The 26,541-nt window shown below is 38.8% G+C and overlaps 1 protein-coding gene across 1 annotated transcript in view; it reads right to left on the reverse strand.

The window, feature by feature from the left end:
* The window catches only part of Ank3 (ankyrin 3), a 321,771-nt gene extending 298,200 nt beyond the window's left edge, over positions 1-23,571 (reverse strand). Inside the window, exon 1 of the mRNA XM_076834218.1 lies at positions 23,458-23,571. Coding sequence (XP_076690333.1) covers positions 23,458-23,571 — 114 coding nt within the window. The remainder of the gene's footprint in view (positions 1-23,457) is intronic.
* Positions 23,572-26,541: the final 2,970 nt, after the last annotated feature.

Consider the following 26,541-nt stretch of genomic DNA (forward strand, 5'->3'; position numbering starts at 1 on the left):
ACAGCTACAGGAATTACAGGTTTTGGGGGTAGCAGAGGAATTTAACAATACTCGGTCTTTTACTTTTTAACCCAAGCCTTGTAGCTTAAAAAACTTTACAATGCCTGGTCTTTTTATACTTTAACTCAGGCTTTGAGGCTTAGAAGCAGCTTAGAAATTTTACCTTTACAGTAACAATTGATGATACTACTAATTGGCGATACTACTAACATTAAATTTTCAACACACACACTTGCTAAAACAACTTCACACATATTTAATCTTTGGAAGTTGGCCCTCTCCTGTCAAGGGCAAGGAACTCGCATTTTGGGACCAAAGTATTAAATCACTGTACTTGGAAATTCTTTGTCAGAAACCAGCTGCTTTCTCTCTTCTTACCTTAGCACTAATGACCCTGCTAGAAACGGAAAGGAAATGCTGTCAGCATCTCCTCTGGGATGCCAGCTAGACAGGCTGAGCCTTTCCCCTGCTGCTTCCGTGATGGGGACAGGCCTGAAATGGTACTCTGGCAGAATTTTCACATTTGACATATTGGAGGGAGGAAAGGAGGAATAAAAACACTAAGGATTCCGGGTGACATGAGTTAAGTGACCTTGAGCAAATGCGGTAACTTATGAGAAAACGAGAATATCTTTTCCACAGACTTACAAGGATCAAATACAATAATGTATGTGAAAGTCCCTTATAAAATCTGTACTTAGCTTTTAAGATCAAAACTTTTATTATTTTACACTTTCCCTCTTTAGTGTCCCTAGGTGTCCCTCTCAAAGTACTGTGGTATCCTATTCTTCATCAAACCTGCTCCAATTTCATTTTTTAAAATATTTTATTTTTTTTTAGTTTTAAGTGGACACAACATCTTTATTTTACATTTATGTGGTACTGAGGATTGAACTCAGTGCCTCAAGCATGCTAGGTGAATACTCTACCACGGAGTCACAACCCCAGCCCCTCCAATATCATTTTTATTCTTACTAAATTTACCTAATCGCACCACTGCATGAACATTTTGTTTGACTCTCCAGCCTGAGGGCATCCCTCACTTCCTTCCCCGGTGTTGTTCCAACAGACTAACATTACTAAAACGTCCTATCACGTTAAGTGAACCAGGGTAGAAATACCATCAACAGGAAGTCTTCAGAGAAAGGCAAGCTTGGAGCTTCCAGGACCCCGGATGGCGGAGGTCTATTTAGACAGATAGTACAGAGTGCCTTATATAACCGTTCCTACCAAATGGGAGCTTGGCGTGACATCTGACAGAAGACCTGATCCTAAAAGAGTCTGCTTAAATTTTTCATCACACTGCCTTTATAAAAAATTGAAACAGAATATTCTCCAAGCAGGGGAACAGTTTGCTAAAAAAGAGACTTTACCATTATCTTTTAAACCATCTTTATAGGACTTCATGCTTTCTATGCCTAAAATGTCAAGCAAGTGTTTGTCTTTAAAAATGATGCATTCATTTTAAAGAGGAAAAGGGTGGATTCACCCTCTAGTCCATTTACATGCCTTGGATACAATTTCCCGGCACTAAAAGGTTTTGCCCCTTCAGGAAATGGAGAAAAATGGCCTCAAATGACAATGGATACCCTGCCTCAGGAGTGACCATTTGCATACTGCAAAAATGTCTTTTGCTTTCCTTCTCAAGGTGATCAGGCCAGGAGACGGTAGAAGCAGAACTGCAGTGAATCACCAAGCTGGGAGTCCATTCATTCCTCTCTGCTGCACTGCAGCTCTTTCTGACCCAACTCCCGCGTCCTTGGTGACATTTAAGTACAGACAGCAAGCTTTCCCTTTAAAACAGATGCAGCAAGCCAAAGAGCAGATGAGGATACCCATTGCTTTTAGAAGTTAAATATTATGATTGTGTCGACCCCCAACATTAAAATGTTTCAATCCTTGGTGTTTGTTTTTTTTTTTTTTTTTTTTAAATGGGAGGTGGGGAGAATCTCTATTTCAGATGGTGGGAGCCTGCTGTGAATGCAGATGGGAATTTTATGGCTTGTCTAATGCTTGTCTATTTTAATAAAGAGAATAAATTATGACAGCAGTGCAATTTCATTCTATACTTCCTATACTTCAATAATGAAATAGAAGTAGCTTTCTATCCTGGAATCTTATACCTCTCTGCTTGTTCAGCTTATTCCAATCTTAACATTTATTTTTTAAGAAGAATGCATTAGGAGGGACGGCAAACTCTTTAGGGGGCAATGTAGAATATCACACACACACACACACACACACACACACACACCCCTACCTCCCTCTTTCTCTCTCAGGGAGAGAGAACAGAAGTGCTCTTTGTCTGGTCACCGTGATCCAAATGATAGTGCCTTGCATTTTATGCAGCAGGACATGATCATGGAGAAGGCATAGATGTGGGGTGATAGGCAAACATTGCTTCTTTCAATACAGAGTAGCAGGGTACTGAGCTGTTTGGTTGCATCCGTGACATTTATTGATCATTTTTAATAATTTTGCATTCTTTCATTCCACAATACTACACAAAGGTAAGATGCAATCACAAAGGATTACTGACAATTTTTTACTCTAAGTGGAAACTGAAATAGGAGCAAATTAAAACACAACAAGAAAGTGACTTGAAACATTTTTCATAGGTTGGAAACTGACCTGCTCCACCTTCAATAACTATTAGAAACTGTAGTTGCCCTAACGTGCCTTTTTCCTGTGGAGCTGGGGATCAAACACAGGGCTCTATTCATGCTAGGCGAGTGCTCTAGACGAGGCTACATCCCACCCCAATGTGTCTTAGTAGCAATGCGCTAAAGTTTTATATGGCCCATTCTTTGTCTACACATGTACTTCTGAATGGTTTTCTAAGGGTCTAGGGGACAAAAAACTCCTCAAAGGAAAATATAGTTTTAAAGATCTTTGATTTCAGTATGACATACAACCTCTAAGAGTTAACAGTAGGCTCTGACAGCAGTGCTGGAAATCCTCACACTGGCTGCTGCTTCAAGTAGAGGAGAGACACCAACAAGGCAAAGGAACAAAGGAACTTTTAAGGGGGATGAAAGTTTCCATATCTGTTGAAGGATGGGTTGAATGATTGTGTGCATTCGTCAAAACTGAGTAACTACACACTTTGGATCAGTCCATTTGACTGCAAAGTAAATTATGCATTAAAAAAAAGAACCCCCTTTCAACATTAAAAAAAATAAGATTTTAAGCAGAGAGGTTCTTTTAGAATTTTCTGGACATGTAATTGTGAGGCAAATAAGTGTTTTTGAGAGATTTCTAGTGCCACATTTTATACTAGGATGTTACCATGAACAGTTTATTGTTATGAGATGAAAGCAAATATTGCTGAGAATGCAATTAAAAGCTCTACATTAAATTGCAAATTCAAGTTAAAAATTCTGGTCTAGGCTTTCCTGCTACATTCCCCCTGCTGACACGAGGGACCTTGGGACTTCCCTCATATCTAAAGTACAAGTCCCAGCTGCTGTCTACTACAGTAAACAAGAGTCTAAAAAGGCTACTTCCCACAGAATGTGCTTCATTTTATGAAAGTTGAAATCTGACCTCAAACACAGACACATCAAGACACAATTATTGAAATTAAAATGCTTCATTTAGATCACCAAGTACCATCATGAATTTTACAACTGTTCCATCCAGAGAACTTCCTATTAAACATAACTATCCATTGCATTAAGTAGTAGATAGGTTTTTATCTTTATAAAAACAATGAACTACAACTGTTTTGTCTCATTTTTTTCTATTTTGACTCTCCAAGCTAAACATTTTAGTCAGGTTAGATATGTGTTTGTCTGTTTCTTCTAGAATAACTGCAAATACTGATATTAAAATTTAGTTACTGAAATTAAAATTGCAGAGAGGTACACAAACACAAAAATATAAGAACCACCAAAAAACAAATTAATTTCACAAGTTTTGATGTAACAGCATTCCTTGCTGTTATGGCTTTAATGTTTAATGATAGGGCAACATTTTTTGTCAAAGCATTATGTATGCTTCCCCAGCAGTGTTTTATAAAAAGGTCAACTGAATACATTTTAATATTTTTTGCTAGACTCTTTAAAATCCAGCTTCAAACTTGAAATAGTCTTCCAATAAAAGTAGCACATTTCAGAAAGTTAAACCTGCCATGTGTGGTTTCAAATCAGCTGGGCAAATTTTCAGAGCATTCAGACATCTTATGGGTATTCATGCCCATTTTTGTTAACAGATTTGTAATGGAAATTTATTCTCCTGTTGTTTTTCCAAGACATTTCCTTTTTTTTCCCATTTCTCTAAACTTCTAAAAATTAAGCTTCTAATACTGTTAGAAAAAGTGGAAAAATTGATTTCATTAAATCGATCACATAATTTATTGTGGATGATATTTTTCTACTTTTCGGTTTTTTGAAAGCCACCATAAATATATTGCTTTCAAAATGGAAGAGACAGTTAAAAAAACCTTATCATAAATGTAACAAATTCTTACGGTATATGGAGAACATGAATAGGGCATCACAGTTCCTGTCTTGAAGACTGTCATAATCTAAATCCAAGAAGTATTAAAACAAGCTTGTCTAATATTCTCTGTGCCCTGTAAATGATAGCTTAGACAAAAATCAATGGTTTCAGCACTTCTCAAAATAATTCAAAAATTATTCTCCAGGTTTCTAATTTATCAGTTCAGTGAATTTCTGTTCTCTCTGGTGTTCCAAATCCAGAATGTTGGCATTTGAGAAAACTGAAAAATCCAGGTTCAAAATTAACTTACGCTAATGTCTTATTGGGAAAAATTAACAGTTGACAGAGGTACACAAACACAAAAATATAAGAACCACCAGGAGAAGGCAGAAGGAAGGGGAGCACATCTCAAACACACACAAGCCAAATCCTCAGCATTCCCTCCTCACGATAAGGTATAAGCAGCCTCAGATGCTCACGTCTGTCACCTGTGATGTATCCTCCTTGGCTTCTCTCTCTCTCTCTCTCTCTCCCCCCTCCCTCCTCCCTCCCTCTCTCTCTCTCACTCACTTTCATTCAGTGAGCCATCATGTCAACCAATCATCCTTCCTGTAGTTTTCCTACCTGAGTTCTCTATGATATCTGCCCATACTTCTGGATCATCAGGACCAGTCTTATTCTCCACATGACTCTGTCTCATCTCTGTCCTGGAAGATTCTTTATAAGGCTTCCACTGAACATTCTAGACTTTCTCTGTCAGCCATAAAACTGTTTTTAATTCTTTTATTCTCGACAGTCTCCTTTACCAAGTCACCATTTCCCAACGGACTTAAAGCATGTTTTCTCTGCTTAACTGCACTGTTGAAATGCTGTAGAAACAAAATCACGCATATGTTTTATCATCACTGCAATGCAATATTTCAGAATTTTGCTCTTTTAATGCCCTTATTATTGGCTAACCTCACTGTCAAAGTAATTTTCCATACTTGCCAGTGTCTCAGGATTCAGTCCATAAAAATGAGTGCCTAAGAAGTCAACTCTTTATCTACGAAATTGGTTAGTCTGAAACACATGATAATCAAACTTCCATATATTTTAACGCACCATATAATTTGTTCCTCCCTCTTTGGAATCCAACTGAAATTGAAACATGTCTACCTGTTGTGGTGAATTCTAGCCAATACTTTAAGGATAAAGAAGGTAAAAAAAGAAAGCAGAAAAAAAGGGGAGAGGGCAAAAAAGAAAAAGGAGGGTGACAAAAAGAAGAAAAAAAACGATGCAGGGCATATACTGGTCCTTAATAATTACTTGGAAAATAATTTTTAAGTATGATGAATAAAGGATAAGAGATATTAAAGAAAACAAAGGAGATAGATAAAGTATTGGAGGGAATGAAAATTTCAAAGTTTAAAAAATCTATGCTTAGCTATTTTTAAATGTTTTAATGTATTCACAGATCAGTCAAATGTATAAATGTCAATGCCAACCAAGAGATAAGTCTAAGTTAAAGAGGAAGGATAAATATTTACATGCAAAATAGAAACAAAGTTCCCAAGAAAACGGACAGAGTAGGTTCATCAAATGCCTTCTCTTCAAAATAGCTGGGACTTTGAACCCTTTTACCAATAATGACAACAGCTGATCATGTGCTGTGTATACCATGAACTGAAATTCCACATTCGAAATCCTTCTTCAATTCTAGGCATCACATGATGGCTATGAGGGGATTAAGGGGTCTCATGACTATGTCTTATGTAGAGTTTCTAAAGAAATGGGAGTGTTTAGCTTGGAAAGGCAGCAGCACCTACATACCACTATCTTCATCTATATAAATAGCTGGCATATGGGTGGACATAACAGGGTGCTAGATTTAGTCTTAAAATAAGGGAGTATGTTCTAACAATTAGAACCATTCTGCAATGGGGACTATGTTTAGATGTAGGACATTTCCACTCGCAGGCAATTCATAAGCAGAGGCTGACAAACAATTCATAGAGCTACTGTCAAGGAGAGGCAGGTTCTGCAGAGCCCCGGATCAGTGACCTCGAAGTTCCCTTCCACCTCTAAGATTCCCTGACTCCAGGGATTGGGAATTTTCCACACAACTCTGCCCTTCAAAATGATGTATTTCTCCTTTATGTAAACCCTGTAAGTTCAAATTCAGATTCTCCAGTAGCTCTTTTTTTTTTCATTTAAAAAATGTAATAATTCATTTACTCACTAACAAAGTGACTGGACCATGTATTTTAATCTGCAGTCCATGAAAGTCATTGCTAGTACCTTAAATAGTATTTGAGTGATTGGTATAAAAATGGAGGCAAGATACATAGATGTTTTTAACCCAGTATTCACAGTAATACAATTTGAGATCATGTTTGTTGTCTCAATCATGCAAGTATGGATGAGATGTGATTTTTTGGCACATAGAACACTTTAGTTATGTTACTCAGTAGTGGTCCCATCAAAACATTTCCTAATAAGATAATGGTGGGCTTCTTTTGAGATGCATGCTGAGGATTGAACCCAGGAGCTACATTCTACATTCCATTGAGGTATGTCCTCTGTCCTCATTACCTTTTAGTTTGAGACAAGATCTCACTAAGTTTTTGAGGCTGACCTTGAGCAGTGGTAATGTTTTTTGTCTAATATCACATTGCCTCGCAGAATGTGGCAGCCAGATCTGGGGTCTCTCAGTGTGTGAGATGGAAGCTTTAAGCATCCTACTCTTGGCTAAGGTAGAGAGGGCCAAAGAAAGATACAGTTTTGAAAAGTTAAGGCCAGAAAAAAAATCAAAATAAGACCAGGTGAATAAGACACTCAATCCAGGGAGTCTAAAAAGTCAGAGATACAAAAACAAAGCCAAAAATTGGGCCTCAAATAAAGTAGTATTTGTAACTGAAAACTGAATTTTATAAACTTTCCTATACTAGCCAAGGCATGACATGTAAAAGGGTTCTCTGTGCATAAACAATCAAGAGATGGCAGAATATTTAGGAAAAAATAATACTGTCCACTAGAAATTTTAAAAAATGGGAAATAGACTCCTAGAGGGAGAAAAATGACATCATGCTTACAGAGAGAAGGCAAAACCTTCACAGCAAACCAAGCTGAGAGAGCTCTTGTTCTGCTATTTGATACCTCCATACCACTTCTAACACTGTAGGTCCCAGCCCTACCCAGTTACACTTTCCGTGGTTTTAGTTACCTGATGCCCACTGTCCAAAAATATTAAATGGAAAATTCCAGAAATAAACAACTCATACATTTTAAATGGTGCCCTGTTCTGAGTATTGTGATGAAGTCTCACACTGACCTGTACTGTCCCACTAGAGATGTAACTCATCCCTTTGTTCAGGTATCCACACTATATATGCCACCTGCTTGTTAGTCATGGGGACTATCTTGGTTATCAGATCAACTGTTGCAGTACTGCAGTGCTTCTGTATAAGTATCCCTTATTTGATGATTTGCTGGCAAATTTATTATAGTATATTATTAAAATTCTAATTTATTATTATTCATTAATCTCTTCCTGTGCCTAATTTACATATTAAACCTTATCATAAGTATGCAAGTATAGGAAAAACACAGTATATATATATATAGGGAACCTAAAATGTATCATCCTGGATAAGGCAAACAATTGTATATCTTTGGAGAGAAGGGTCTTGCTATCCCAGTTTTATCACGAAGGCCCAAATGCTAGGAAAACTAAGTCTTGGGCGAAGAAGGCCAGGTGGCCACACCAAACCAGGTGGATATGATGCAGCAGCTTCTTTCCAGCTGAGAGTCACTGAACTCAAAAGATCTCAGGTGAGATAATGAAAGGAGGAGGAAAAGCAAGCACTGTGGGTGGAGACCTCCATACCACTACTACTTATTTACCCAAGAGGACAGATCAATCCACGGGGACTTTTGAGAGGGCCTGCTAAGAATCAGTGTGGTCCTGCCCAAGTAAGGTATAGTGTGGTAGGAGAATGAGGGAGCCCTGGAGCTGGCAAGGAGTTCTGGAACCATTGTGTTGGGGGTCCTCCATGTTAAATTGACAAGGAAAGGGACTCAAGTTGCAAACGTAGGGGACTTGCCCAGATTCAGAATTAAGACATTTCACAATGTGATATTTTTCATCTAGATATCATCCCAGAAAATTACAATTCTGTATAGAGTGTTGTACAATCCCTGAGAGATACAAACAGTTGTAAAATAATGGAAAGAGATTACTATCAGCTGTGTACATGAGTGTTTTGGGAAGGTGGGATTAGAAAAGGGCCCTGACTCTTTGAATTATTTGCACACAGAGAATGGTGAAAGGAACGGCAGGCAGAGCAACACAAAGATCAGAGGTGGGAAAGAAGAGTACACTTTGTAATAGTGACAGAGTAATCTGAACTAGAACTAATGTCAACTAGCAGATCCGTGGGAAATGAGGTTGTAAATGGAGGACCTTGAACACCAGGAAAAAAAAAAAAAAACACCAGAAAAACCAAGGTGGCATAAAATGACCACACTATGGTTTAGAACAAAAGAGGATATGGTATTGTCCTTTGTGATATTTTTCATAATTTTTCAATTTTCATAAAATTGAAATCAACTAAATATAGAAAAATAAGATTAACTGGAAACATTTTGGTACATTCATAAAGTAGAATGTTAGATATGTATTAAAATGGACATAGGTATTTTCATGTTCCCATTATATATTTAGTTGGGAAAATGAGGCTATCAAAGAAGAGCTATTACTACTATCTCATTTCCATTCATCTTTGGGGAGGAAAATAGAGAGCAAAAGAAGCAGCTAAGCAAATATATGCACAGAATAATATTTAAAAATATATATTTGAAACAATTACATCTGTGTTCCTCTGGGTGATTTTTACCTCCCTGTGCTTAATATTTCTACAATGGACATCTATTTCTTATATGGTGAGAAAAAAAAGAAGTTCGGAGAACACAAAGAATGCTCTAGCAAATTGCTCATAATCTGTACACGTGGTAAAAATGGGAGTTCATAACCCACTTGAATCAAATGTATGAAATATGATATGTCAAGAGCATTGCAATGTTTTGAGCAATCAATAAAAAAATTACACATAATCAAGTAGGGAGTTAAAGTAGCACAACAGGTATTAAATAGTCTCAAAAGTTCTTGAAGAAGTCTTCTTTCACTTGACAGTTAATATTTAGCAAGAAACCCCATCTGTCAGCAGTTTGCTTACTTCTCTCTAATTGTCCCTGGGAAACTGCATATCAGATACTGGCTCCAAAGCTGTCTTCTGAGAGTCACTAGAACAGAACTTTGCTGACGATATCCGTCTAAGTGTTTTTGCTGGGAGTCCAGCAGCAGATGCCGGGGGAGACTTTCAATGGGAATGCCTAGGGAAACCCATGAAACCCTAAGAAATAAAGGCTGGCTCGTAACTTGATTCAGAAATCCACCAAGCTGATGGAGACACCTGCACTAGAGGCTGGGTTCTGCAGAAGAAACTAGAGCCTTACTGGGAAAGCATGGAAAGCCAGGGCACCTCTCTAGAACCTGAGCCTCTGTTCCAAAGACTGAATTTCCTCCTGATGGAAATAGGGTTCTCATTTTAACTGTCCTTTTTGGAATATACACTCCAACATAAATAGAGACATATACTTATTGTTTAGTTATTTACTGACCTCCTGCTCATAGTTCATTTCAGTAAATATACTTTCCCATTTTAACTGACAAGTCTCACTAAATATACTTCACATGAAACAAGTTCTCATTTCTTCCATGTGCACCAGGGAAAAAGAAGTGGGAGGTATGAGCATTTGCTGAATCACTGCATTGTGCCAGTCACTTCAGGTTCAATTTAATTGAGTCTTCATAACATCCCTTTGTGGTAGGTATTGTTATGGATGAGGGCACAGAGGCTCAGAGAGGTTAAATGACTGCAACTCCACAAAAAGAAGCGACAGTGTCAAGAATCAAACCCAGGCCTGACCGACTCCACAGCTCCATCCAGGCAGACCCTTTCCCTGGTTCCTTGGAGTCTCCAAAAATTAGTTTTCCTATTATTTCAGAGATCTCCAGCAGCACTTACTTAAAAACAAAACAAAACTATGCCAGATTAAGTTGGATGAGCAGACAGAACAGCCTAATAAGGTAGGCTCCACTAAAGCTGAAATGAAGCTCCAGGAAAGCAGGTCAAACCCAAGGATGCCAAATGAATATTAGAGTACTTGCCCTTTGTCACAAACAAAATCCTGACTAATCCATCAGAAAGCAAATAAAAACATATCTACCCATCCATTTGGCCTGTGATGGGCATTAAGTATTTTAATCTTCTCCCATAGAAAATCCACTGAAATTTTAATCTGATCCCATGGAAAAATCCACTGAAACATTATGTAAAGTCAAATTACAATGGGGGCCACTTAAGACAAGGCTGTTCTGTGGGGTGCTGGGAGAAAGACCAAGATCTGGACTCATACATGAAGAAGCAGGAAGTCATGCTACCATTCCTACCCTATGTGACGACAGGAAGTCAAGCCCAGGGCTGGCAGTTCATAACACTGTCAGCAGAGGAAACATGCATTTTAAATACACTCCTGGTCACTCTCAAAGATCCAATTTCAGATAAGATGAGGCACATTCAAAACCTTTTGAAACAATCCACAGACTGGAATTGAGGCGGATTATCAGGATCATGAATTCTATAGTAATGAAGACAAGTGAATGTGTGAATTTCATTTGCTTGGATTCCCAGTATTAATATATTAATTCTATTTGGAATACATGTAGATGGAATAAATGTGCATAATGAAACCATTTATTTTTAGACAGCAGGGAATGACTCCAACTGAAGAGGCATAGTAAAGCAGGGATCATTAACAATGGTCATGCTTCAAAGTAAAGAAATTAATTACACTCAGCATTTTAAAACATCAATATGGTTATCTTCCTGTTAAGGGCAGGCAAATGTATTTTGAGTGTTGACAGAAGTAAGTCAGTCTACTCATGTTATTGAGTCAGGTTTCAGTGATCCAGCCACTGCTTCAAGGGACAGCAGGTCCTTAAAGAAGAAGGGAAGCAGCCAGGGAGACATTCAGTGACCTCAGAAGCTGCGTCTCTTCCAGCATGTCCTGTGTCTCCTTGAGTCCTGACCACCCAGGTGGCAGACATGAGGCTGGGAATAAGATGACTGGATATTTTTTGGGGGATTTACTAATAGAAAACAAAATGTATTATTCAAGGTTATGGTTTTGATAAATGTTACTTCCTCAGACTGTAAATCCATGATGCAAGCATCAACCCTGATCTTTTTTGTACCTGATTCAAAATTGCTGTGTGTTTTACAATAGAACTTAACACCCCTTTGTAACATCTGAAGATAAAAACATAAAGCTCAAATCACACACATCATTATTTTAAAAGCTCTCTTTACCTAGTATTGAATATGTAGAACGCATGAGCACCACCAGTAATGATGAAAGATAAATGAAAAATGATATAACAACTGATTAGAAAATAATGGAAGTACATACTTTCCCTAAGCACCAGAATCTTATATGCTTGACAATTTACAAGCATAATAATGAAATGCAGGGGCAGTGTGGGGGAGAAACCTTGGAGTCCAATGGCTATGGGTTCAAGTTCAACTTATACTTTTTGTTGTTACTGATAAATTCAATTTCCAAGTTTTAATTTTTTTTAATTGGTAAAATGGAAATAATGCCAATTTACTTAAAGGGTCCTTTCAAGGATTAACTGAGACAATAACCTTTAGTACCTACCAATTATTTTACTGAAAATGGAACTGGCTCTTGTTGGCAGGTTTGCTATAATTTCAAACTGAGGCTTGCTAGCAAAACCAATAAGACATCTAATTTTGAATAATAAAAATTTTTGAGAATTCTGATTTTTGCCAAGTCCCCTCTCTCAAATTAAACTTTTCATTCACCCTTTTTTATTGTTAAGGGTAAACAAAGATCAGTTCATGTGGGGTCTTTTCTATGCTAATAAGAAAAGATCCTGGCAAAGCCCATGGTGATTCAAATATTTTTAGAAAAAAATGTCATCTGAAGTAGCTTTTGATGTCAGTGTAATTTCTTACCTTTCTACAAATTGCATTTTAATTTCTAATCTAAGCTGTAAACATTTGACTGTTTTTGAGGCCAGCTAAGTTATTTAAAGCCAGCTTTTTCCACAGTTCTCTCATAAAAATGATGAGTATGAAATGGAAGGCCTCAGCAAACATGCAAATAGATGCATTTCAGAAACCAACAAATTCAGCCAACACAAAATGATTTTGCTACTTATCTTTAAAAATACAAACACTTGCTGGGCGTATGACACACACCGGTGATCTTAGCTACTCAGGAGGCTGAAATTGGAGGATTGTAAGTTTGAGGACAGCCTCAGCAATTTAGCAGGACCCTTCCTCAAGGTGAAAATAAAAAGGGTCCTGGATATAGCTTAGTGGTAGAGCACCCCTGGGTGCAATCTCAGCACCCCCCACCCCCCATACATAGATAAAAACATTTGGGGAATTTATTATGTTTACATTTCTTAACCATTAATAGGATTATTTCCTAGTAAATGTTTGAAGTGAAAGTGATTTGAAATGAAGTAACTTATTTATTACATCCAAAAATACCACCCTCCTACCTGCCACACTCCATTGTATACTGTTCTTTTGGGAGAAAAAGAGAAATCATGAGTAGGATTGTACTAGGGATTCTCTAGCAGGGAAAAAACCCCAGCATGGTATTTCATGGTCCAGGAATGATTTATCTCATGGTGCTCAGTACAGTATTCTGTGAAACTGGTACTTCCAGGGGTGACTTGGGAGTAACAACAAGAGTGAAGTGATAAGAAAGGCACAGGGATGACTGTGGGACTTTGGAAAGCTATCCACATTTTCAGAGTATAACTTCCCTAATCCAGAAAATTGGGACCATAATATCCATTCCATGAGGATTCAATACAGTAATCTACTTCAAGCACCTAATGAAGTACCTGGTAAGTTCAAGGATTTAAAGCTCAATAAATAAAAGAATGAATACATTCTTCCCATACTTTTGCCTCACTGTCCTTTGAAAAATAGAAATCAAGCTGGGCACAGTGGTGCACACCTGTCATCCCAAGGGCTCAGGAGTCTGAGGGAAGATCACAAGTTCAAAACCAGCCTCAGCCACTTAGTGAGGTCCTAAGCAACTCAATGAGAGACTGTCTTTAAATAAAATGCAAAAAGGGCTATAGATGTGGCTCTGTGGTTAAGCGCCCCTGAGTTCAATTCTGATACAAAACAAAATAAAACAAACAAACAAAAATAACCCAAAGAAAGAAAGAAATCAGATGGAGTCTATGATGAAAATGTCTAAGGAAAGACATCCAAGTTTCAGGCTTAGTTTTTCTTTTTTGGTTTAAGGTGAATGGAAATATAGGAATACACTGTTGAAGCTAAGTGGCAGTTATGGAATCAGGCCAATTGGTAAGGTACTGGGTAACTTGCTGTATGTGGCTGAAGAAATTTAGTGGCCCTAGCAAGTAACCATCTGAGAAAATATGAAGAAGGGAAATTGCTGGCAAATGGGGACAGCCAGTGAGCCACTCTGGGTTCACAAACTTGGTATAAAAGGTGGAAAAGGGTTCATGAGGTCAATTATTCATAATAATCCCCAATTATCACAAAGCTATCACAACACCTCTGTCGTGGCCATTCTGCCTAGAGGGAATGATAAATTGGTTGGTCATGAATTATGTATTAGGGTGTGTGTGTAGTATCTTATAGACATATTGCAAAAGAAACATTTTGTTTCTTCTCAAATAAAAGCTATAAAGACTCTTCATTCAGCTCAAGTACTTTTGTCCAAAAAAATATTTCAATATTTACACTTTTTTAAAAAATATTGGAGATTGAACCCTGGGGTGTTTGACCACAGAGTTATGTTCCCAGTTCTTTTTTATTTTATTTTTTTAATTTTGAGACAGGGTCTCGCCAAGTTGCTGAGGCTGGCCTTGAACTTGTGACCCTCCTGCCTCAGCCTCCTGAGTCACTGGATGCCTATGCCTGGATTTTTTTCCCTTTTTTTTTTTTTAAATATTTGTACTTGAATCAGCAAAATAAAGTAAAAGAATCATTTGATACTTCCTCCATCTGTGCATATGGTTCTTAAGCTTTAATATCTACCTAGGCAATCATTTAACCACCCAGAGAAACTAATTAATAACAGTGTTAATGAATGGAAAATGTAGTTAATATATGAGTCTTTGGGAGTATTTCTCAAAATGACAGATTTAATTCCCTAAGGACTAGAAAGTCTGCAAAGAGCCAAACTGCAGGACTCAAATGGTTATTTGGAACGGTGGACTAGTAGTAAAACTTCTTTCAGCAAATCATTTTTGCAAATAATGTTCTGAATGCTTATGAGGTAGGAAAACTGTCAGAACATTCCTTAACTTACTCAGTTTCACTACCTCCTTCTTGACTACAGTCGCGCAATTACATTTGAGAGTCCATACTGTAAGAGAGGAAGCGGGAAACTCTCGCTAAGTACTCCCTTTATGCCAGGAATCCGGTGAAATGCACTTATTTACAGTATCTCCATTTAAAAATTAATATTCTCATTTGATCAATATGGAAACAGGCCCAGAGAAATTTTGTTCAAGGCCACATAGCTAAACAAGAACAGTTTCAACATGAATTTATATCCAGACCCCATCATAAATTGTGATGCTTAATCTCCCCATTTCTTTCTATATGGCTTACCTACACTATTAGTGTTTTTAATCCTCTAAAAATTTTCTGTTTTTATACCTTCTTCAACTGCATAGACCTCTTAAAAAGCTGTATTTTATCAGGATTAAAAAAAAAATCACAAGAGTTTTAGAAGAATTGACAGGTGTAAGTGTTTTACTACTTGACTTCCGGTACCCAGAAGGTCTTGAACTTCCTTCCTTCTTCTGATCTTTCTATATCCTAATCCCATTTCCCATTCCTCTCATCACTCACTGACCCCTGCCCAGGACTAGGGATTGAACTCAGTGACTAGCAAATGCTAGGCAAGCACTCTACCGCTGAACTATATCACCAGCTATTTCCCTGATGAGACAGTATCTCAGTAAATTGCCAAGGCTGGCTTCCAACTTGGGATCATTTTGCCTCAGCTTCCTGAGTAGCTGGGATTATAGATGTGTGCCACCTCCCCCAGCTCTCTCTCATGCAATCCATACATCAGCCTTCTCCAATGACCGTACTGGGAAGCTTAACATCCTGGTAACCTCCAAGGTATTGATCTGGCAGATATGAACAGTAGTCTCTGTTCTACCTATTCTAATGAACTTCATCTGAGTTCATGCAGAACCAAGGATATGACCCTAATTAGTCAGATGACCAATGGCTAAAAGATAATTTACTAGGAGTCATTAAATTTAAATTGAAATCTATACATTTTATAGGCAGCTTCTGTACTGGGCAATGATGGGCCATCTTATTTCTTATGCCACTTTGGATCCATGACAGCATAAAGTTGAGTGAATGGGATAAATGTCAGAAACAGACCTGACCCGTACGCTGAACACCAGAGTTTCATTTCCATTGCTTTCTGCTCAATTCTTCTACTTTTATACAGATCAGAACACTGATTTGTACCAACTTATGGGAGACTGGTTGTTTTCAAATATTATCTTTCCATACAAATATTTATTTAGAGTAAAATTTGGATAAAATAACAGCATCTAATATTGTATTTAGACATTCCCCTTTAACATTACTCAGTGTACATATGTCAACAGTTTTTGTTTTGTTTTGTTTCAATGAATAGATTTCACTTAAAAATTTTTAATAGAAATACATTAACTTTAGTAAAATGATTTATACAGTTTGCAGATTTTTTAAAATACATTTTTAGCTGTAGGTGGACACAACACCTTTATTTTTATGTGGTGCTGAGGATTGAACCCAGTGCCTCACATGTGCTAGGCAAGTGCTCTACCACTGAGCCACAACCCAGCCCATTTGCAGATTTTCAAATAATTTTTTAAAAATAATTGCTGAAAGTTAAATCATTTACTAATTGTGTTTTCTAACATCTCAAACGTGATCGTTAACCTTGCACCTCCATTACCAAAAACCCCAAGAAAACTCCTGTAGAGGTTCTGAAAGCCTGGGTAAGGGTCTGAGAACCAAATAGACTTTGGTTTCAAACACACCTGTATCTGTGACTTGAGGCAAGTTGTATAACAGACCCAAGTTTTGGTTAATGCCTCTGTGCATGAGGATAACACCATGTCATGACAGTGTTGATATAATGTCAAGTAAGATGAAGAAGGTAAAAGGCACCAAAAGTTGTTTCTTTCTATGGTCCTTTACCTCAACACTATAAGTAGAATCTAAACCAGAGAAGGTAGATGGCCCCATAGGTCTCCTCCTGCATCTTGCTAGTACCTATTACAGCGAGGTATACCTTAAGTGCATAAATGTTATGAAATGGCCAGATGCAGGTAAAAGGGGTATGATTAATTTATGCCTTTCCAATAATCTAACTAGAAAGAAAGCAAACTCTTGCCAAGTCCTATGCTTTTTCTCCAAGCATACCTATGAAAAGCAAACTTTTTCTATATTGATATTTAAAAAAACCACACAAAGTAATATCTTGTCCAAGTTATATGAAGGGACAGAAAGGACTATGGGTCTGAAGAGTAGTGAAGAAATAGTTACCAGTAGCCAGGGTACAGAAATGTCAAAACTAATTGGAAATTTTAGAGTAACACATTCAGACATTAATAAATGTATGATCTATCTAACATGATCTCACAGTGGTCAGAATGATAACTGATCAAGAAAAGAAAATGTTAATACTTAAACAGATGAGGAAAAAAATGTAGTAATGGGGAACAGATCCACCAGCAAATTTTATTTAATATCTTTCTTACTTGTAAATATCAAAAGTGCAACATCAAAGGACAAAGGTTTACAACTTTTCCCAGAGTGAGCTAAGACTTTTTCTATCCTCCCTCCTTTAAAGAGTGGAGACAGGCTGCAGCCAGATTAATTCCCAGGAATCTAGTCTGCTGGACTTCAGTGAGTTAACTTATGGGTACAATCCCCGAAGGTCTAGGATGAAATTAATTCATTTATTCTTACTATTAATTCTGAACAACAGCAGCAACAACCAATACTATAAGGCTCTTACTTTGTGCCAAGCTGTTCTAAAACCAACTCATTAAAATCTCATTAAAACCCTATGACTAAGCACATACTTTTTAGTACATTCATTTTGCAGGTGAAGAGACACAGAGAGGTCAACTTCCCCAAGGTCACACAGACACGTGATAGTGCCATCATCTGATCTCAGACAATCTTATCTACAACCCATGCTGTTAATCATTGCATGATACTGGCTCTCATCCACCGCCCATCTACCACACACCTACCCACCCAGCAAGCACCAGTTTGTAACAGCAAATGATTATGACACATATCTGGCCTCAAGAAGCTCACAGTCTCCTGGTAAGCCAGACATATAAACACATAACTATAGTACAGAAGATTGAGTATGCAAATAGGGATCCCAAGTTCCCTATAAACCTACAGTTTCTATACTTTCTAGAGCAGGTTGCTTGTACCTCATTGGGGACCACACAACCATTCCCAACAAAAGTCCAGCTGTTGCAATATGAAACCTCACGTGGCCTGGCACCTTACACTATGGGTGCCACAGATAACTAGCTGATGGGCATGAGGAAAACCTGTGAAATGTCAAGCAGCACCAACCTCCTGTAGCAAGAAACACTGAAGTTCATGCATCCTCAAACCTGTTCTCAAACCCTTCATTGTTTTAACTTTAGACTTCTAGAGTCTCAGATTCCAAGATCCTATGACCCACATTAAAGCCTAGGTCCAACTCTGACTAGTTACAGGATTTCAGGTGAATTCTTTGAAGGTTTTATCTATAAAAAAAATGGGGATGGAAACAATACCTACTCATAGATGAGAGGGACAGAGGGAGAGAGAAACAGCATCCCTTGGGAATTCCTCTGCACACTGCCTGATATACCATCAAGCACCTACACATTGTCATGTCCTTATACCAATGTGTCCTTGAGGATTTGAAGTCCTGGTGTTGGTCATTTTTATTCTTATTCTTTCAAAAAAAATTTTAATAAAGAGTACCTTTAGGCCAAACATTAAAATCTATTACAAAAATTAAGAAAAACAGACCCATTACAATAGTGGGTTACTTAGAGACACAAAGTCTATTTAAAGTTTCAGATGCATAAGAAATAGATGATTTACAAGATTTTCTGAAATAAGCCGACTTTGATGTATAGCTATGAAAATATTAATGCTGCTCACTACTAATGTCCTGTAGGTGTGGTTAGAACACAGCCAGAAAGCTGGACTGACCCAACCGGAACCTCTCTCCCCCACCAACCACTGTGGGAACTTCTGGCAACTAACTTGAACGTTCATGCTTCAATTTCTTCATCTACAAAATGGAGAAAATAAAAGCACGTTCTTTGTACATTATCGTGAGCCCCTGCCTACAAAGCAATGTAAAACTTGGATACATAATAAATGGTCAAGAAATGTCCAGGGAGAAAAGACACAAATCCAGGAAATTTAATTCTTCATCTTCCCCTTGAAGCCAGGAACTTGGCAGGTACCCTAGAATCTGATCTCCCTTTCTCACTTCCTACCTATCATCCATTGCCAAGTTCTACTGAGTCTTCCCTTAAATATCTTTCGCATTGCTACACCCCCTCTCCATTGGCAGAGTCTCCCCATGGTTCAGCCTCTCGGCATCTCATGCCTGGATCTCATCAGAGCTTCCCGACTGCTCGCCCTGCTGCTGTCTACGACACTGATGCGTGAGCAATGGCGCCAAACCATAAAGCTATTCACGGTCTGCTCTGCCTACAACCACCATGGAAGTTTCTCCCTCCTTTCAGCAGGCATGTTTCCAAACCCTATAAGGGGGCACATGCGAGTCTTCATGCCCTGGCCCCCACCTATTTTTCTTAGCACAAACTCAGGCCTCCTTGGCTGAAAGCTTTCCAATATTGTTTATTTCCCTCATATTCAAATAGCCTCTCCTACTTCCATCATTTTGAGCATGGGGTTCCTGTTCTTCTGCTTTGACTTCTCCTCTAAGGCTTAGCTTCACAGAGACTCTTCTGAGTCCATCAGAGTCATGTGGGGGTGTTTCTATGGGCTCTTGTAGCTACTGACTTTTCAGACCTTAGCTTGGGTGATGGGTGATGCTCTTGTCTTTATCAACTCTACGGGAGCCACTCAATTGTTGCCACTACTCTTGCTTCAGTTTTGTCTCCAACATTTGATGCAATATGTGGTCCACAGAAGTCCCTCGATAAATGTTTGCTGAATGAATATGTGAATACAAGATGAAGCAATGAATATTTATTCCTGCTCTCCCACTGATTAACTATGAGTTTGACATCACTACACAGAAATTATATTAATCACAGAATTAGTTGCTACTACTTAGCCCAGTATCTAGCACTGTAACAGTTACATACATAGAAATGAACCCCATTATACTTTCTTTTGTAGTATAAATTTCCTTAGGTTGCCTTAAATGTTTTTGACAAAACATAGTCAACATAGAGGAGCATATATTCATATATTTAAAAACCCATTTATTGAATATATTAAGGTTATTATCTTGATATTTCTCACAATTGAAATGTATTTTATACACTTCAAAGAAATGACAAAGACGACAAAATATGCAGTTAATGTGGCACCAGAAGCTAGGGATATTCAGGGACTTTGTCCTGCACCACAAGAAGGGCATTTGGGACACAAACTATCATGAGTTCAGGGGAGATGGGTCAGGGAGCCTGCTGGAAGCAGAGGGCATGAAAAGCTCCTCTCTACGGTTTGTTTGGGCCAGGGACATAGCACCAACACTTCTAGGGGCTCTCTGGCTATCTTTGGTGAATCTTCCACCGGCTGCCAACTAAGCAGCCCATCAGGAAAGAAGTGTGAAGGGAAAAATGGAAAGAAGCCAGGGAAAGCAATGGGAAACTATAGGTAACAGATATTCGTAAATACATTGTTAAGCTGTTTCAAACTATATACTCGTTAAAACCTCTTTTTATTTTTCCTTTAAGACAGAAAAATTGGTGATAAAAGATGAAGGTTTAGGGTCAGGTATGTAGCTCAGTGGTAGAGTATGTGCTTAGCATAAGCAAGGCCCTAGGTTGAATGCAAAGGACTTAAATAATCAAAATATGCACCTACCCAGAAGCATTTCTTTTAAACCAATGGGAAGATTTCTCTTTTTCTTGACACTACTTCAGTTGTATCAAGAATAAAATACATATTTATTAAAATTCAACTAACTATAAATTCCTAGAAGCTCTCTATACTGTGGGGGGGGCACTGGTAATTACTTATTCGTGGTTAGAGTATTCAAAATAGACACTCTGTAACTCTTGGAATTCTCCAGTTTAAAAACCTGATGAAATGTGAATCCAGTGCTGTCTACATTATGATTTGATTATAATACTTATCAATAGTCTCTAGTGTATAACACTGTGTCACACAGATATCATCAAGACAGGTTCATCTGGGGCTTGCCCCAGCCTAAACTGCAAGATTGCCATGGTCCAAATTCTTTATTTTGTAAATCACACACTTTTAACTACTAGTAGATAATAGAGGCTTAGATACTTCCTAAACTTTTCTATTTTGTGCCTTTATGAGAACACTCAGAACTACTTTTATGTAACTCAAAGATCCTGGAGGATACTTCTGCATCGGAATAAGAGCAACTATCCCCATAATAATCCAGAAACTTACATTTAAAAACATTTTTTTTTTTCTATTGGCATGGGTCCTATAATATGGAACAAAGTAGCCCTCAGGACTTAATTAGGATCTTAGAAGAAGGAAAAAAAAAAAAACTCAGAGTCAAAACAATTCACTTTGTAGGGACTAAAGGTTAAATATGCTATAACACTAAAAGAAGTCTAGAATGTGCCTTCAAAAATAACTGAATTTTTAACTCTGTACCAAAGTAGTCGATGAAGTAATTTGACTACAAACACTGCACCTGGCATAACACACTGGATCTTTGATCTGTACCTATTATACTATGTTATGAGTTAATGAGGACAACAGCAGTGAATGTGTGATCCATGAGCCACTTTCTGGATCTACTTCATGAGTGTCCTGAGAACATCTAAATCCGTTTGCACATTTACAATAGTGATATTGATATTTCTCCATGTTTCCTTCTGGTTGCTAAGAGATTTACATTAGACAGGCTCTATTGTATTCATAACAAAGCATTTGGGTCCACAAAGCATTAGCTTCAGCTCAATGAGTCCTGAAACACCCTTTGCCTCACCCCTGCCCTGTTTTGCTTCCAAGTCAAACAGGGGCCCAGGCACAAAAGCTGCCACAGGACACTGCTGCACTGAAGCCTGGCAAGGCTAACAACTCTTTCATATGGTGTCGACTTCAAGGATGACATGGTATCTTTATACAAATATACATCTCTTTCCTTATGTGTCTTAGAAGCCGTTTATCATGATGTGAGTGGCGGGGGCAGAGATGCGTGGAGAAGGGGCAATCAGTAGTGACCTTCCCCAAGAAAAACCTAATATGATAAAACTAGAGCAGAATGTAGCAAGACATGGCCATTTCATAACCACCAGGCTGTTGAAGGCTTTGGAATACGCCTGCATACAACTTCTTATCCCAAGTTTGCACTTTTTTGAAAATGTTTTCAAGAAGTTTATTTACAAGCCTATCAAAGTGGGAACCATCTATATTTAACATCTTGCAACTAAACATACAGCCCTCCAAATTCAACCTCTCAAAGTCTGCTCTGCTATGAGAGGTGGAGAGCCTTCTCCTGTAGACACCAACTCGAAAAAAAAAAAAAAAATGGCAAAGGGACCAAAAATAGCCATAGTCACTCCTGTACATGTGGCAGATGAAACCTGCATATCATTTATAAGGCACATGCACCAATGCTCAGGGCAAATTAAGAATATCTTTCCCTTGGGGATTCTCACAAAGACAAATAAAAATGCTTTATGACCTGACTTCCATATTCAAATCACAGAGTTTTAGTCCATTTTGATTAATTGTCATGGAGGAAAAGGTGCTTTGGGGCCTTACTCCCAGCCAGTCCCTAGCGGTTGTATTTAAGGGAAAAGCCTCCAAACACTAAGTACTCTCTGGCTATGAAAAAACACCACTGGCCTAAAACACATTCCCTGTTCTCCCCCCTGGCTTGGGGTATCAGTAGGGGATCATCCATGCCTGAGCTCAGAGCTCAAGCAATCAGTGCTAAAGGCTGCAGGTCCCGGCCATGTCACGGGGAATTCCTGCATTTAGGATAATCACTCACCCAGCAGGCAAATGTAAACCTATGTGATTTCAGCTTTATTTCACAACAGAAAGTTATTTGTAGCAGCTTATTCCCATTGTACAACCAAACTAAAAGCACCTTATAGAAATAAGGGGCGCCAGGAAAGAAAGAGGAAAAGCAGCAAAGCAGGAAATGACTTTTCTGCTACGTCTTTAAGGTCACAGATCAGCCTCAGAAACGCATGCATGTGACACAGTTCCAGCACAAAAGCTCCTTTTCCACGAGACAGACCTCTAAGAAGTACAAAGCCTGACTCTCTGGCCTCTGCCTCAGACCTAAGTCACCGCAGTACATTTAACCTTGACCGGGCTGTGCAGAAACTACTTTTAACTCTCTCCCAGCACCTTCCTGTGTTGTGGAAACATGCCGGTGCCTCTGTGAAGTGAGACACACCTTCCGCATAGCCCTGCAATCCCTCCCCAGGAGAAAAGCTTGCCTGTCCACGCCATGCCCAGCCCGTGGCCAGTCTCCACTACGGGGCTAGACCATCCATTCCCCATTTACACACCCGATTTACACTCTATACAGCATGTGGAAAGACCCCCCTTCACGCTTCTCGCAGATGCCAGGAGGAGCCTAAAACAACAAAAAAAAGAATCTAGGCAAGATCTGAGCTCTGGCACACATAGCTACCTTTTTCTTCCGATCCCGGGACCGTTTGCGATGTTTTCTTTTTTTCTCAGTCTCTTCTTCAGCATTGATCTCTAAATCCCTGTTTTTCTTTAATTGTGAGGCTGCATGAGCCATAATGCATTGAAAAAGATCCTGTCAGGCACGCAGGGCTTCCGAGTAAAAGGTGATATCCTCAGGCACCTTTAATCAGGCGTGCAGCAGCATCCCACTCACTGGAGAAAAGCCTTTGACTGGAAGCAGGAAGACATTCAAAAGGCAGAGATGCTGGAGAAGCTGAAGCGTTTAGAAAGCCCAACGGCGGGGTCCAGACTTCATCCTACACCTTCCTTCACCTGAGCCTCGACACAAGGGTGCAGCCATCGTAATGCATTTACCGTAGTGGAGACAGCTGGGACAGAGGAAGCTGTATTATGGCTGTATCCCCTGCCACCAGCTGGAAGTGTCTAAGTGATTCCTCGGAAGGGGGAATGCTGCAAAGGATGCTCCTCCAAAGGGAAAAAATCAAGAGTCACCACACATGCAGAAGCAAAAATCCAGCACTGATTCTCCAAAACTATTTTAGAATCCTTCAAAAAGAAAGAAAGGGCTGCAATTTATACATCACCACTAGATCAGCACAGAGCAGAATTTAACCCGTCATAGAATGGAGCAGTTCCTACTTTAGTTCAACTGCTGATGGTGACAAAAATATATAAAATAAGACTTCAAAAAAAATACGCTCAATTTTCCTATGGTGATCCTGACTGCATTATGAGGAAAACAATGCATGCATTGCCGGTCTCAACAGTGCGTCCTTTATGCTGTTATCAGCCCCGATGCATTCTGTGGAGAGGGCTACAGAAGGGCTTGTTGTCTTTTAAAAACAACACGCTGATTACAACACATCATACAGAAAGACGTGGAGCATGTTGGTGTATGGAACAGATGCCCGATTCATAGGAGGTTCCCCAGGACTCTCCTCTCATGTGGTCCCAGGGTCAGAGAACGAGGAATCTGAATCTGCTGTAATCAGAGTTCGAGTCACTGAAATGCAGATTTGGCTTTCATGTTAGGGTTTGCTTCAATCACCTTACTATTTTTGCCACCTGAGTCCTCAATGACTGCAGCCTCTGAATATTCATTATGTGAAGTGAAGCAGCAGCAGTGCTCAAAGCCTGCCGGGGTGTCTTCTGCGAGGATGCACAGACTGGAAAGAATCTAATAAGTGGAAATCATTTACACACACACACACACACACACACACACACAGTACTCGGAAGAAATTGCTGAAATGTCAGAGTGGGCCTAAAACACGTGGACCTGAGGAAAGAAACCCCAATTTCACCAAGAAAACAAGGAGAATAAAAAGATGATTTTCTATTGAAAAGACTTATTGTGTGTACTTAGAATTCTGAACGGCGTAACCTTGGAGGTTGATGTAAGCAGCTTTGTAGGGCTGACTTTAAGGTGTGTAAAGGGTGGAGCACAAAGTCCTGCACATCCATGAGGATGCAGCTGGGGTTCTCTGCAGCACAAGTGTGAACCCTTGCCTGTAACTTCTCTGCGTTTCTGATGTGGAGATCAAAGATTTTCCCCTTTCTTCCTTTGTAGGGTCCTTTCCAGTTCTGCCAGGCACTGATAGAAAACAGGAAGGGAAAGGCCCCGTAGCATCTCATTCTTACTTCAAGTGGACTGTACACTTCTGAAAACTGTGTGCAAATTACTCTGGTCATAGTTACTGAAGGCCTACTACACACACCACTACTTATGTGCGCTTTCTACAGAAACTGACTTAATAGAGTTCTAGAAAGTTTCTGTATTGCCTATGAAACCACTATTTGATGAAAAAAGGAAGGGGAGGGGAGGAATGAGAGTGGAGAATTAAATGTAACTCAGTCAGATGTGGGGGCACACTCCTGTAATCCAGTAGCTAGGGAGGCTGAGGCAGGAGGATCTCAAGTTCAAAGCCAGTCTCTGCAACTTAGCAATGCCCTAAGCAATTCAGGAGACCCTGTCACCCTGTCTCTAAATAATACACACACACACTCACACACACACACATAAAGTCGGGGAGTGGGAGGGCTGGGGATGTGGCTCAATGCAAAGTGCCCCTGGGTTCAAACAAACAAACAAGAAAAGAAAAAGTAACTCAGACTTAAAAGTGAAAAAAACACATTGGGCCTGCAGTAAAAATTAGTGTATCTGTACCAGGATATTTTATTGTAAAACTAATAATTGGGGTAGAGAAAAGAGTTAAAATGCTAACACTTTCTGTACTTTTGTCCCATTTAAACCACCCTATACTTTTGAGGAACATTCATACAACTTCTTTTCCTTATTTCCTGCAAGTTGAAGAGGACAGCCAACTAGAAAACTGGCTGCTTTCCCACTGGCTCCTGAACCTTTTCTTTTAATTCCTTATAAACACTAATGATTCTCTAAAATGTTCTGTATTTATAAGTACCCTTGTTCAAGGTAACGTTTCCATCTGAGGCTGGCAAAGCATTTTATGTCTCATTGCTCTCCATGAGCAAAAGCACACCTGAAGAATAGGAAAATGAGCCACGAGTATATTTCAATATATTTCAACCTATTTAGGTCTAGAAAAGTTCTTTGCTTCCCCCAAGTAACCAGAAATTGAGAATGCACCATGACTTTTAGGACACCATGGTGTGAGTTTTCATTAACTCATATTTTCCTTTATATAATACATTAAAAATAAAAACTAAGGCATAGCATGTTTATTTGGATTTTCTTTCTTATAGAAAAATATTCTTTGAATAAGTCTTCCATTTCTAAACTGAACTCCAAACAGAAACTCTGCCAAGGAAGTCGGCTCTGTGGTCCTAAGTTTTTGTTATCAGAAGACTAAAGGCTCAGCCCCTTCTTCTCCATCCAGCACACATCCTGTAAGGAAACTCCTAGTCTCTTTCTGTACTTATTTTCAATACACAGACATGGACCCAAGAGACCTAGGGATGCTGGCTCCCCTACCCTAAATAATATACAATTTTATTATTTTCAATAACAAAATAAGGCTTTATTATGGCTGAAATTGAGGCATTAAAAGAACTTTTAAAAACCTTCATTTCAAACTTTTCTATG

This window comes from Callospermophilus lateralis, chromosome 15 (genome assembly GCF_048772815.1).
Source record: "Callospermophilus lateralis isolate mCalLat2 chromosome 15, mCalLat2.hap1, whole genome shotgun sequence".
NCBI lineage: Eukaryota > Metazoa > Chordata > Mammalia > Rodentia > Sciuridae > Callospermophilus > Callospermophilus lateralis.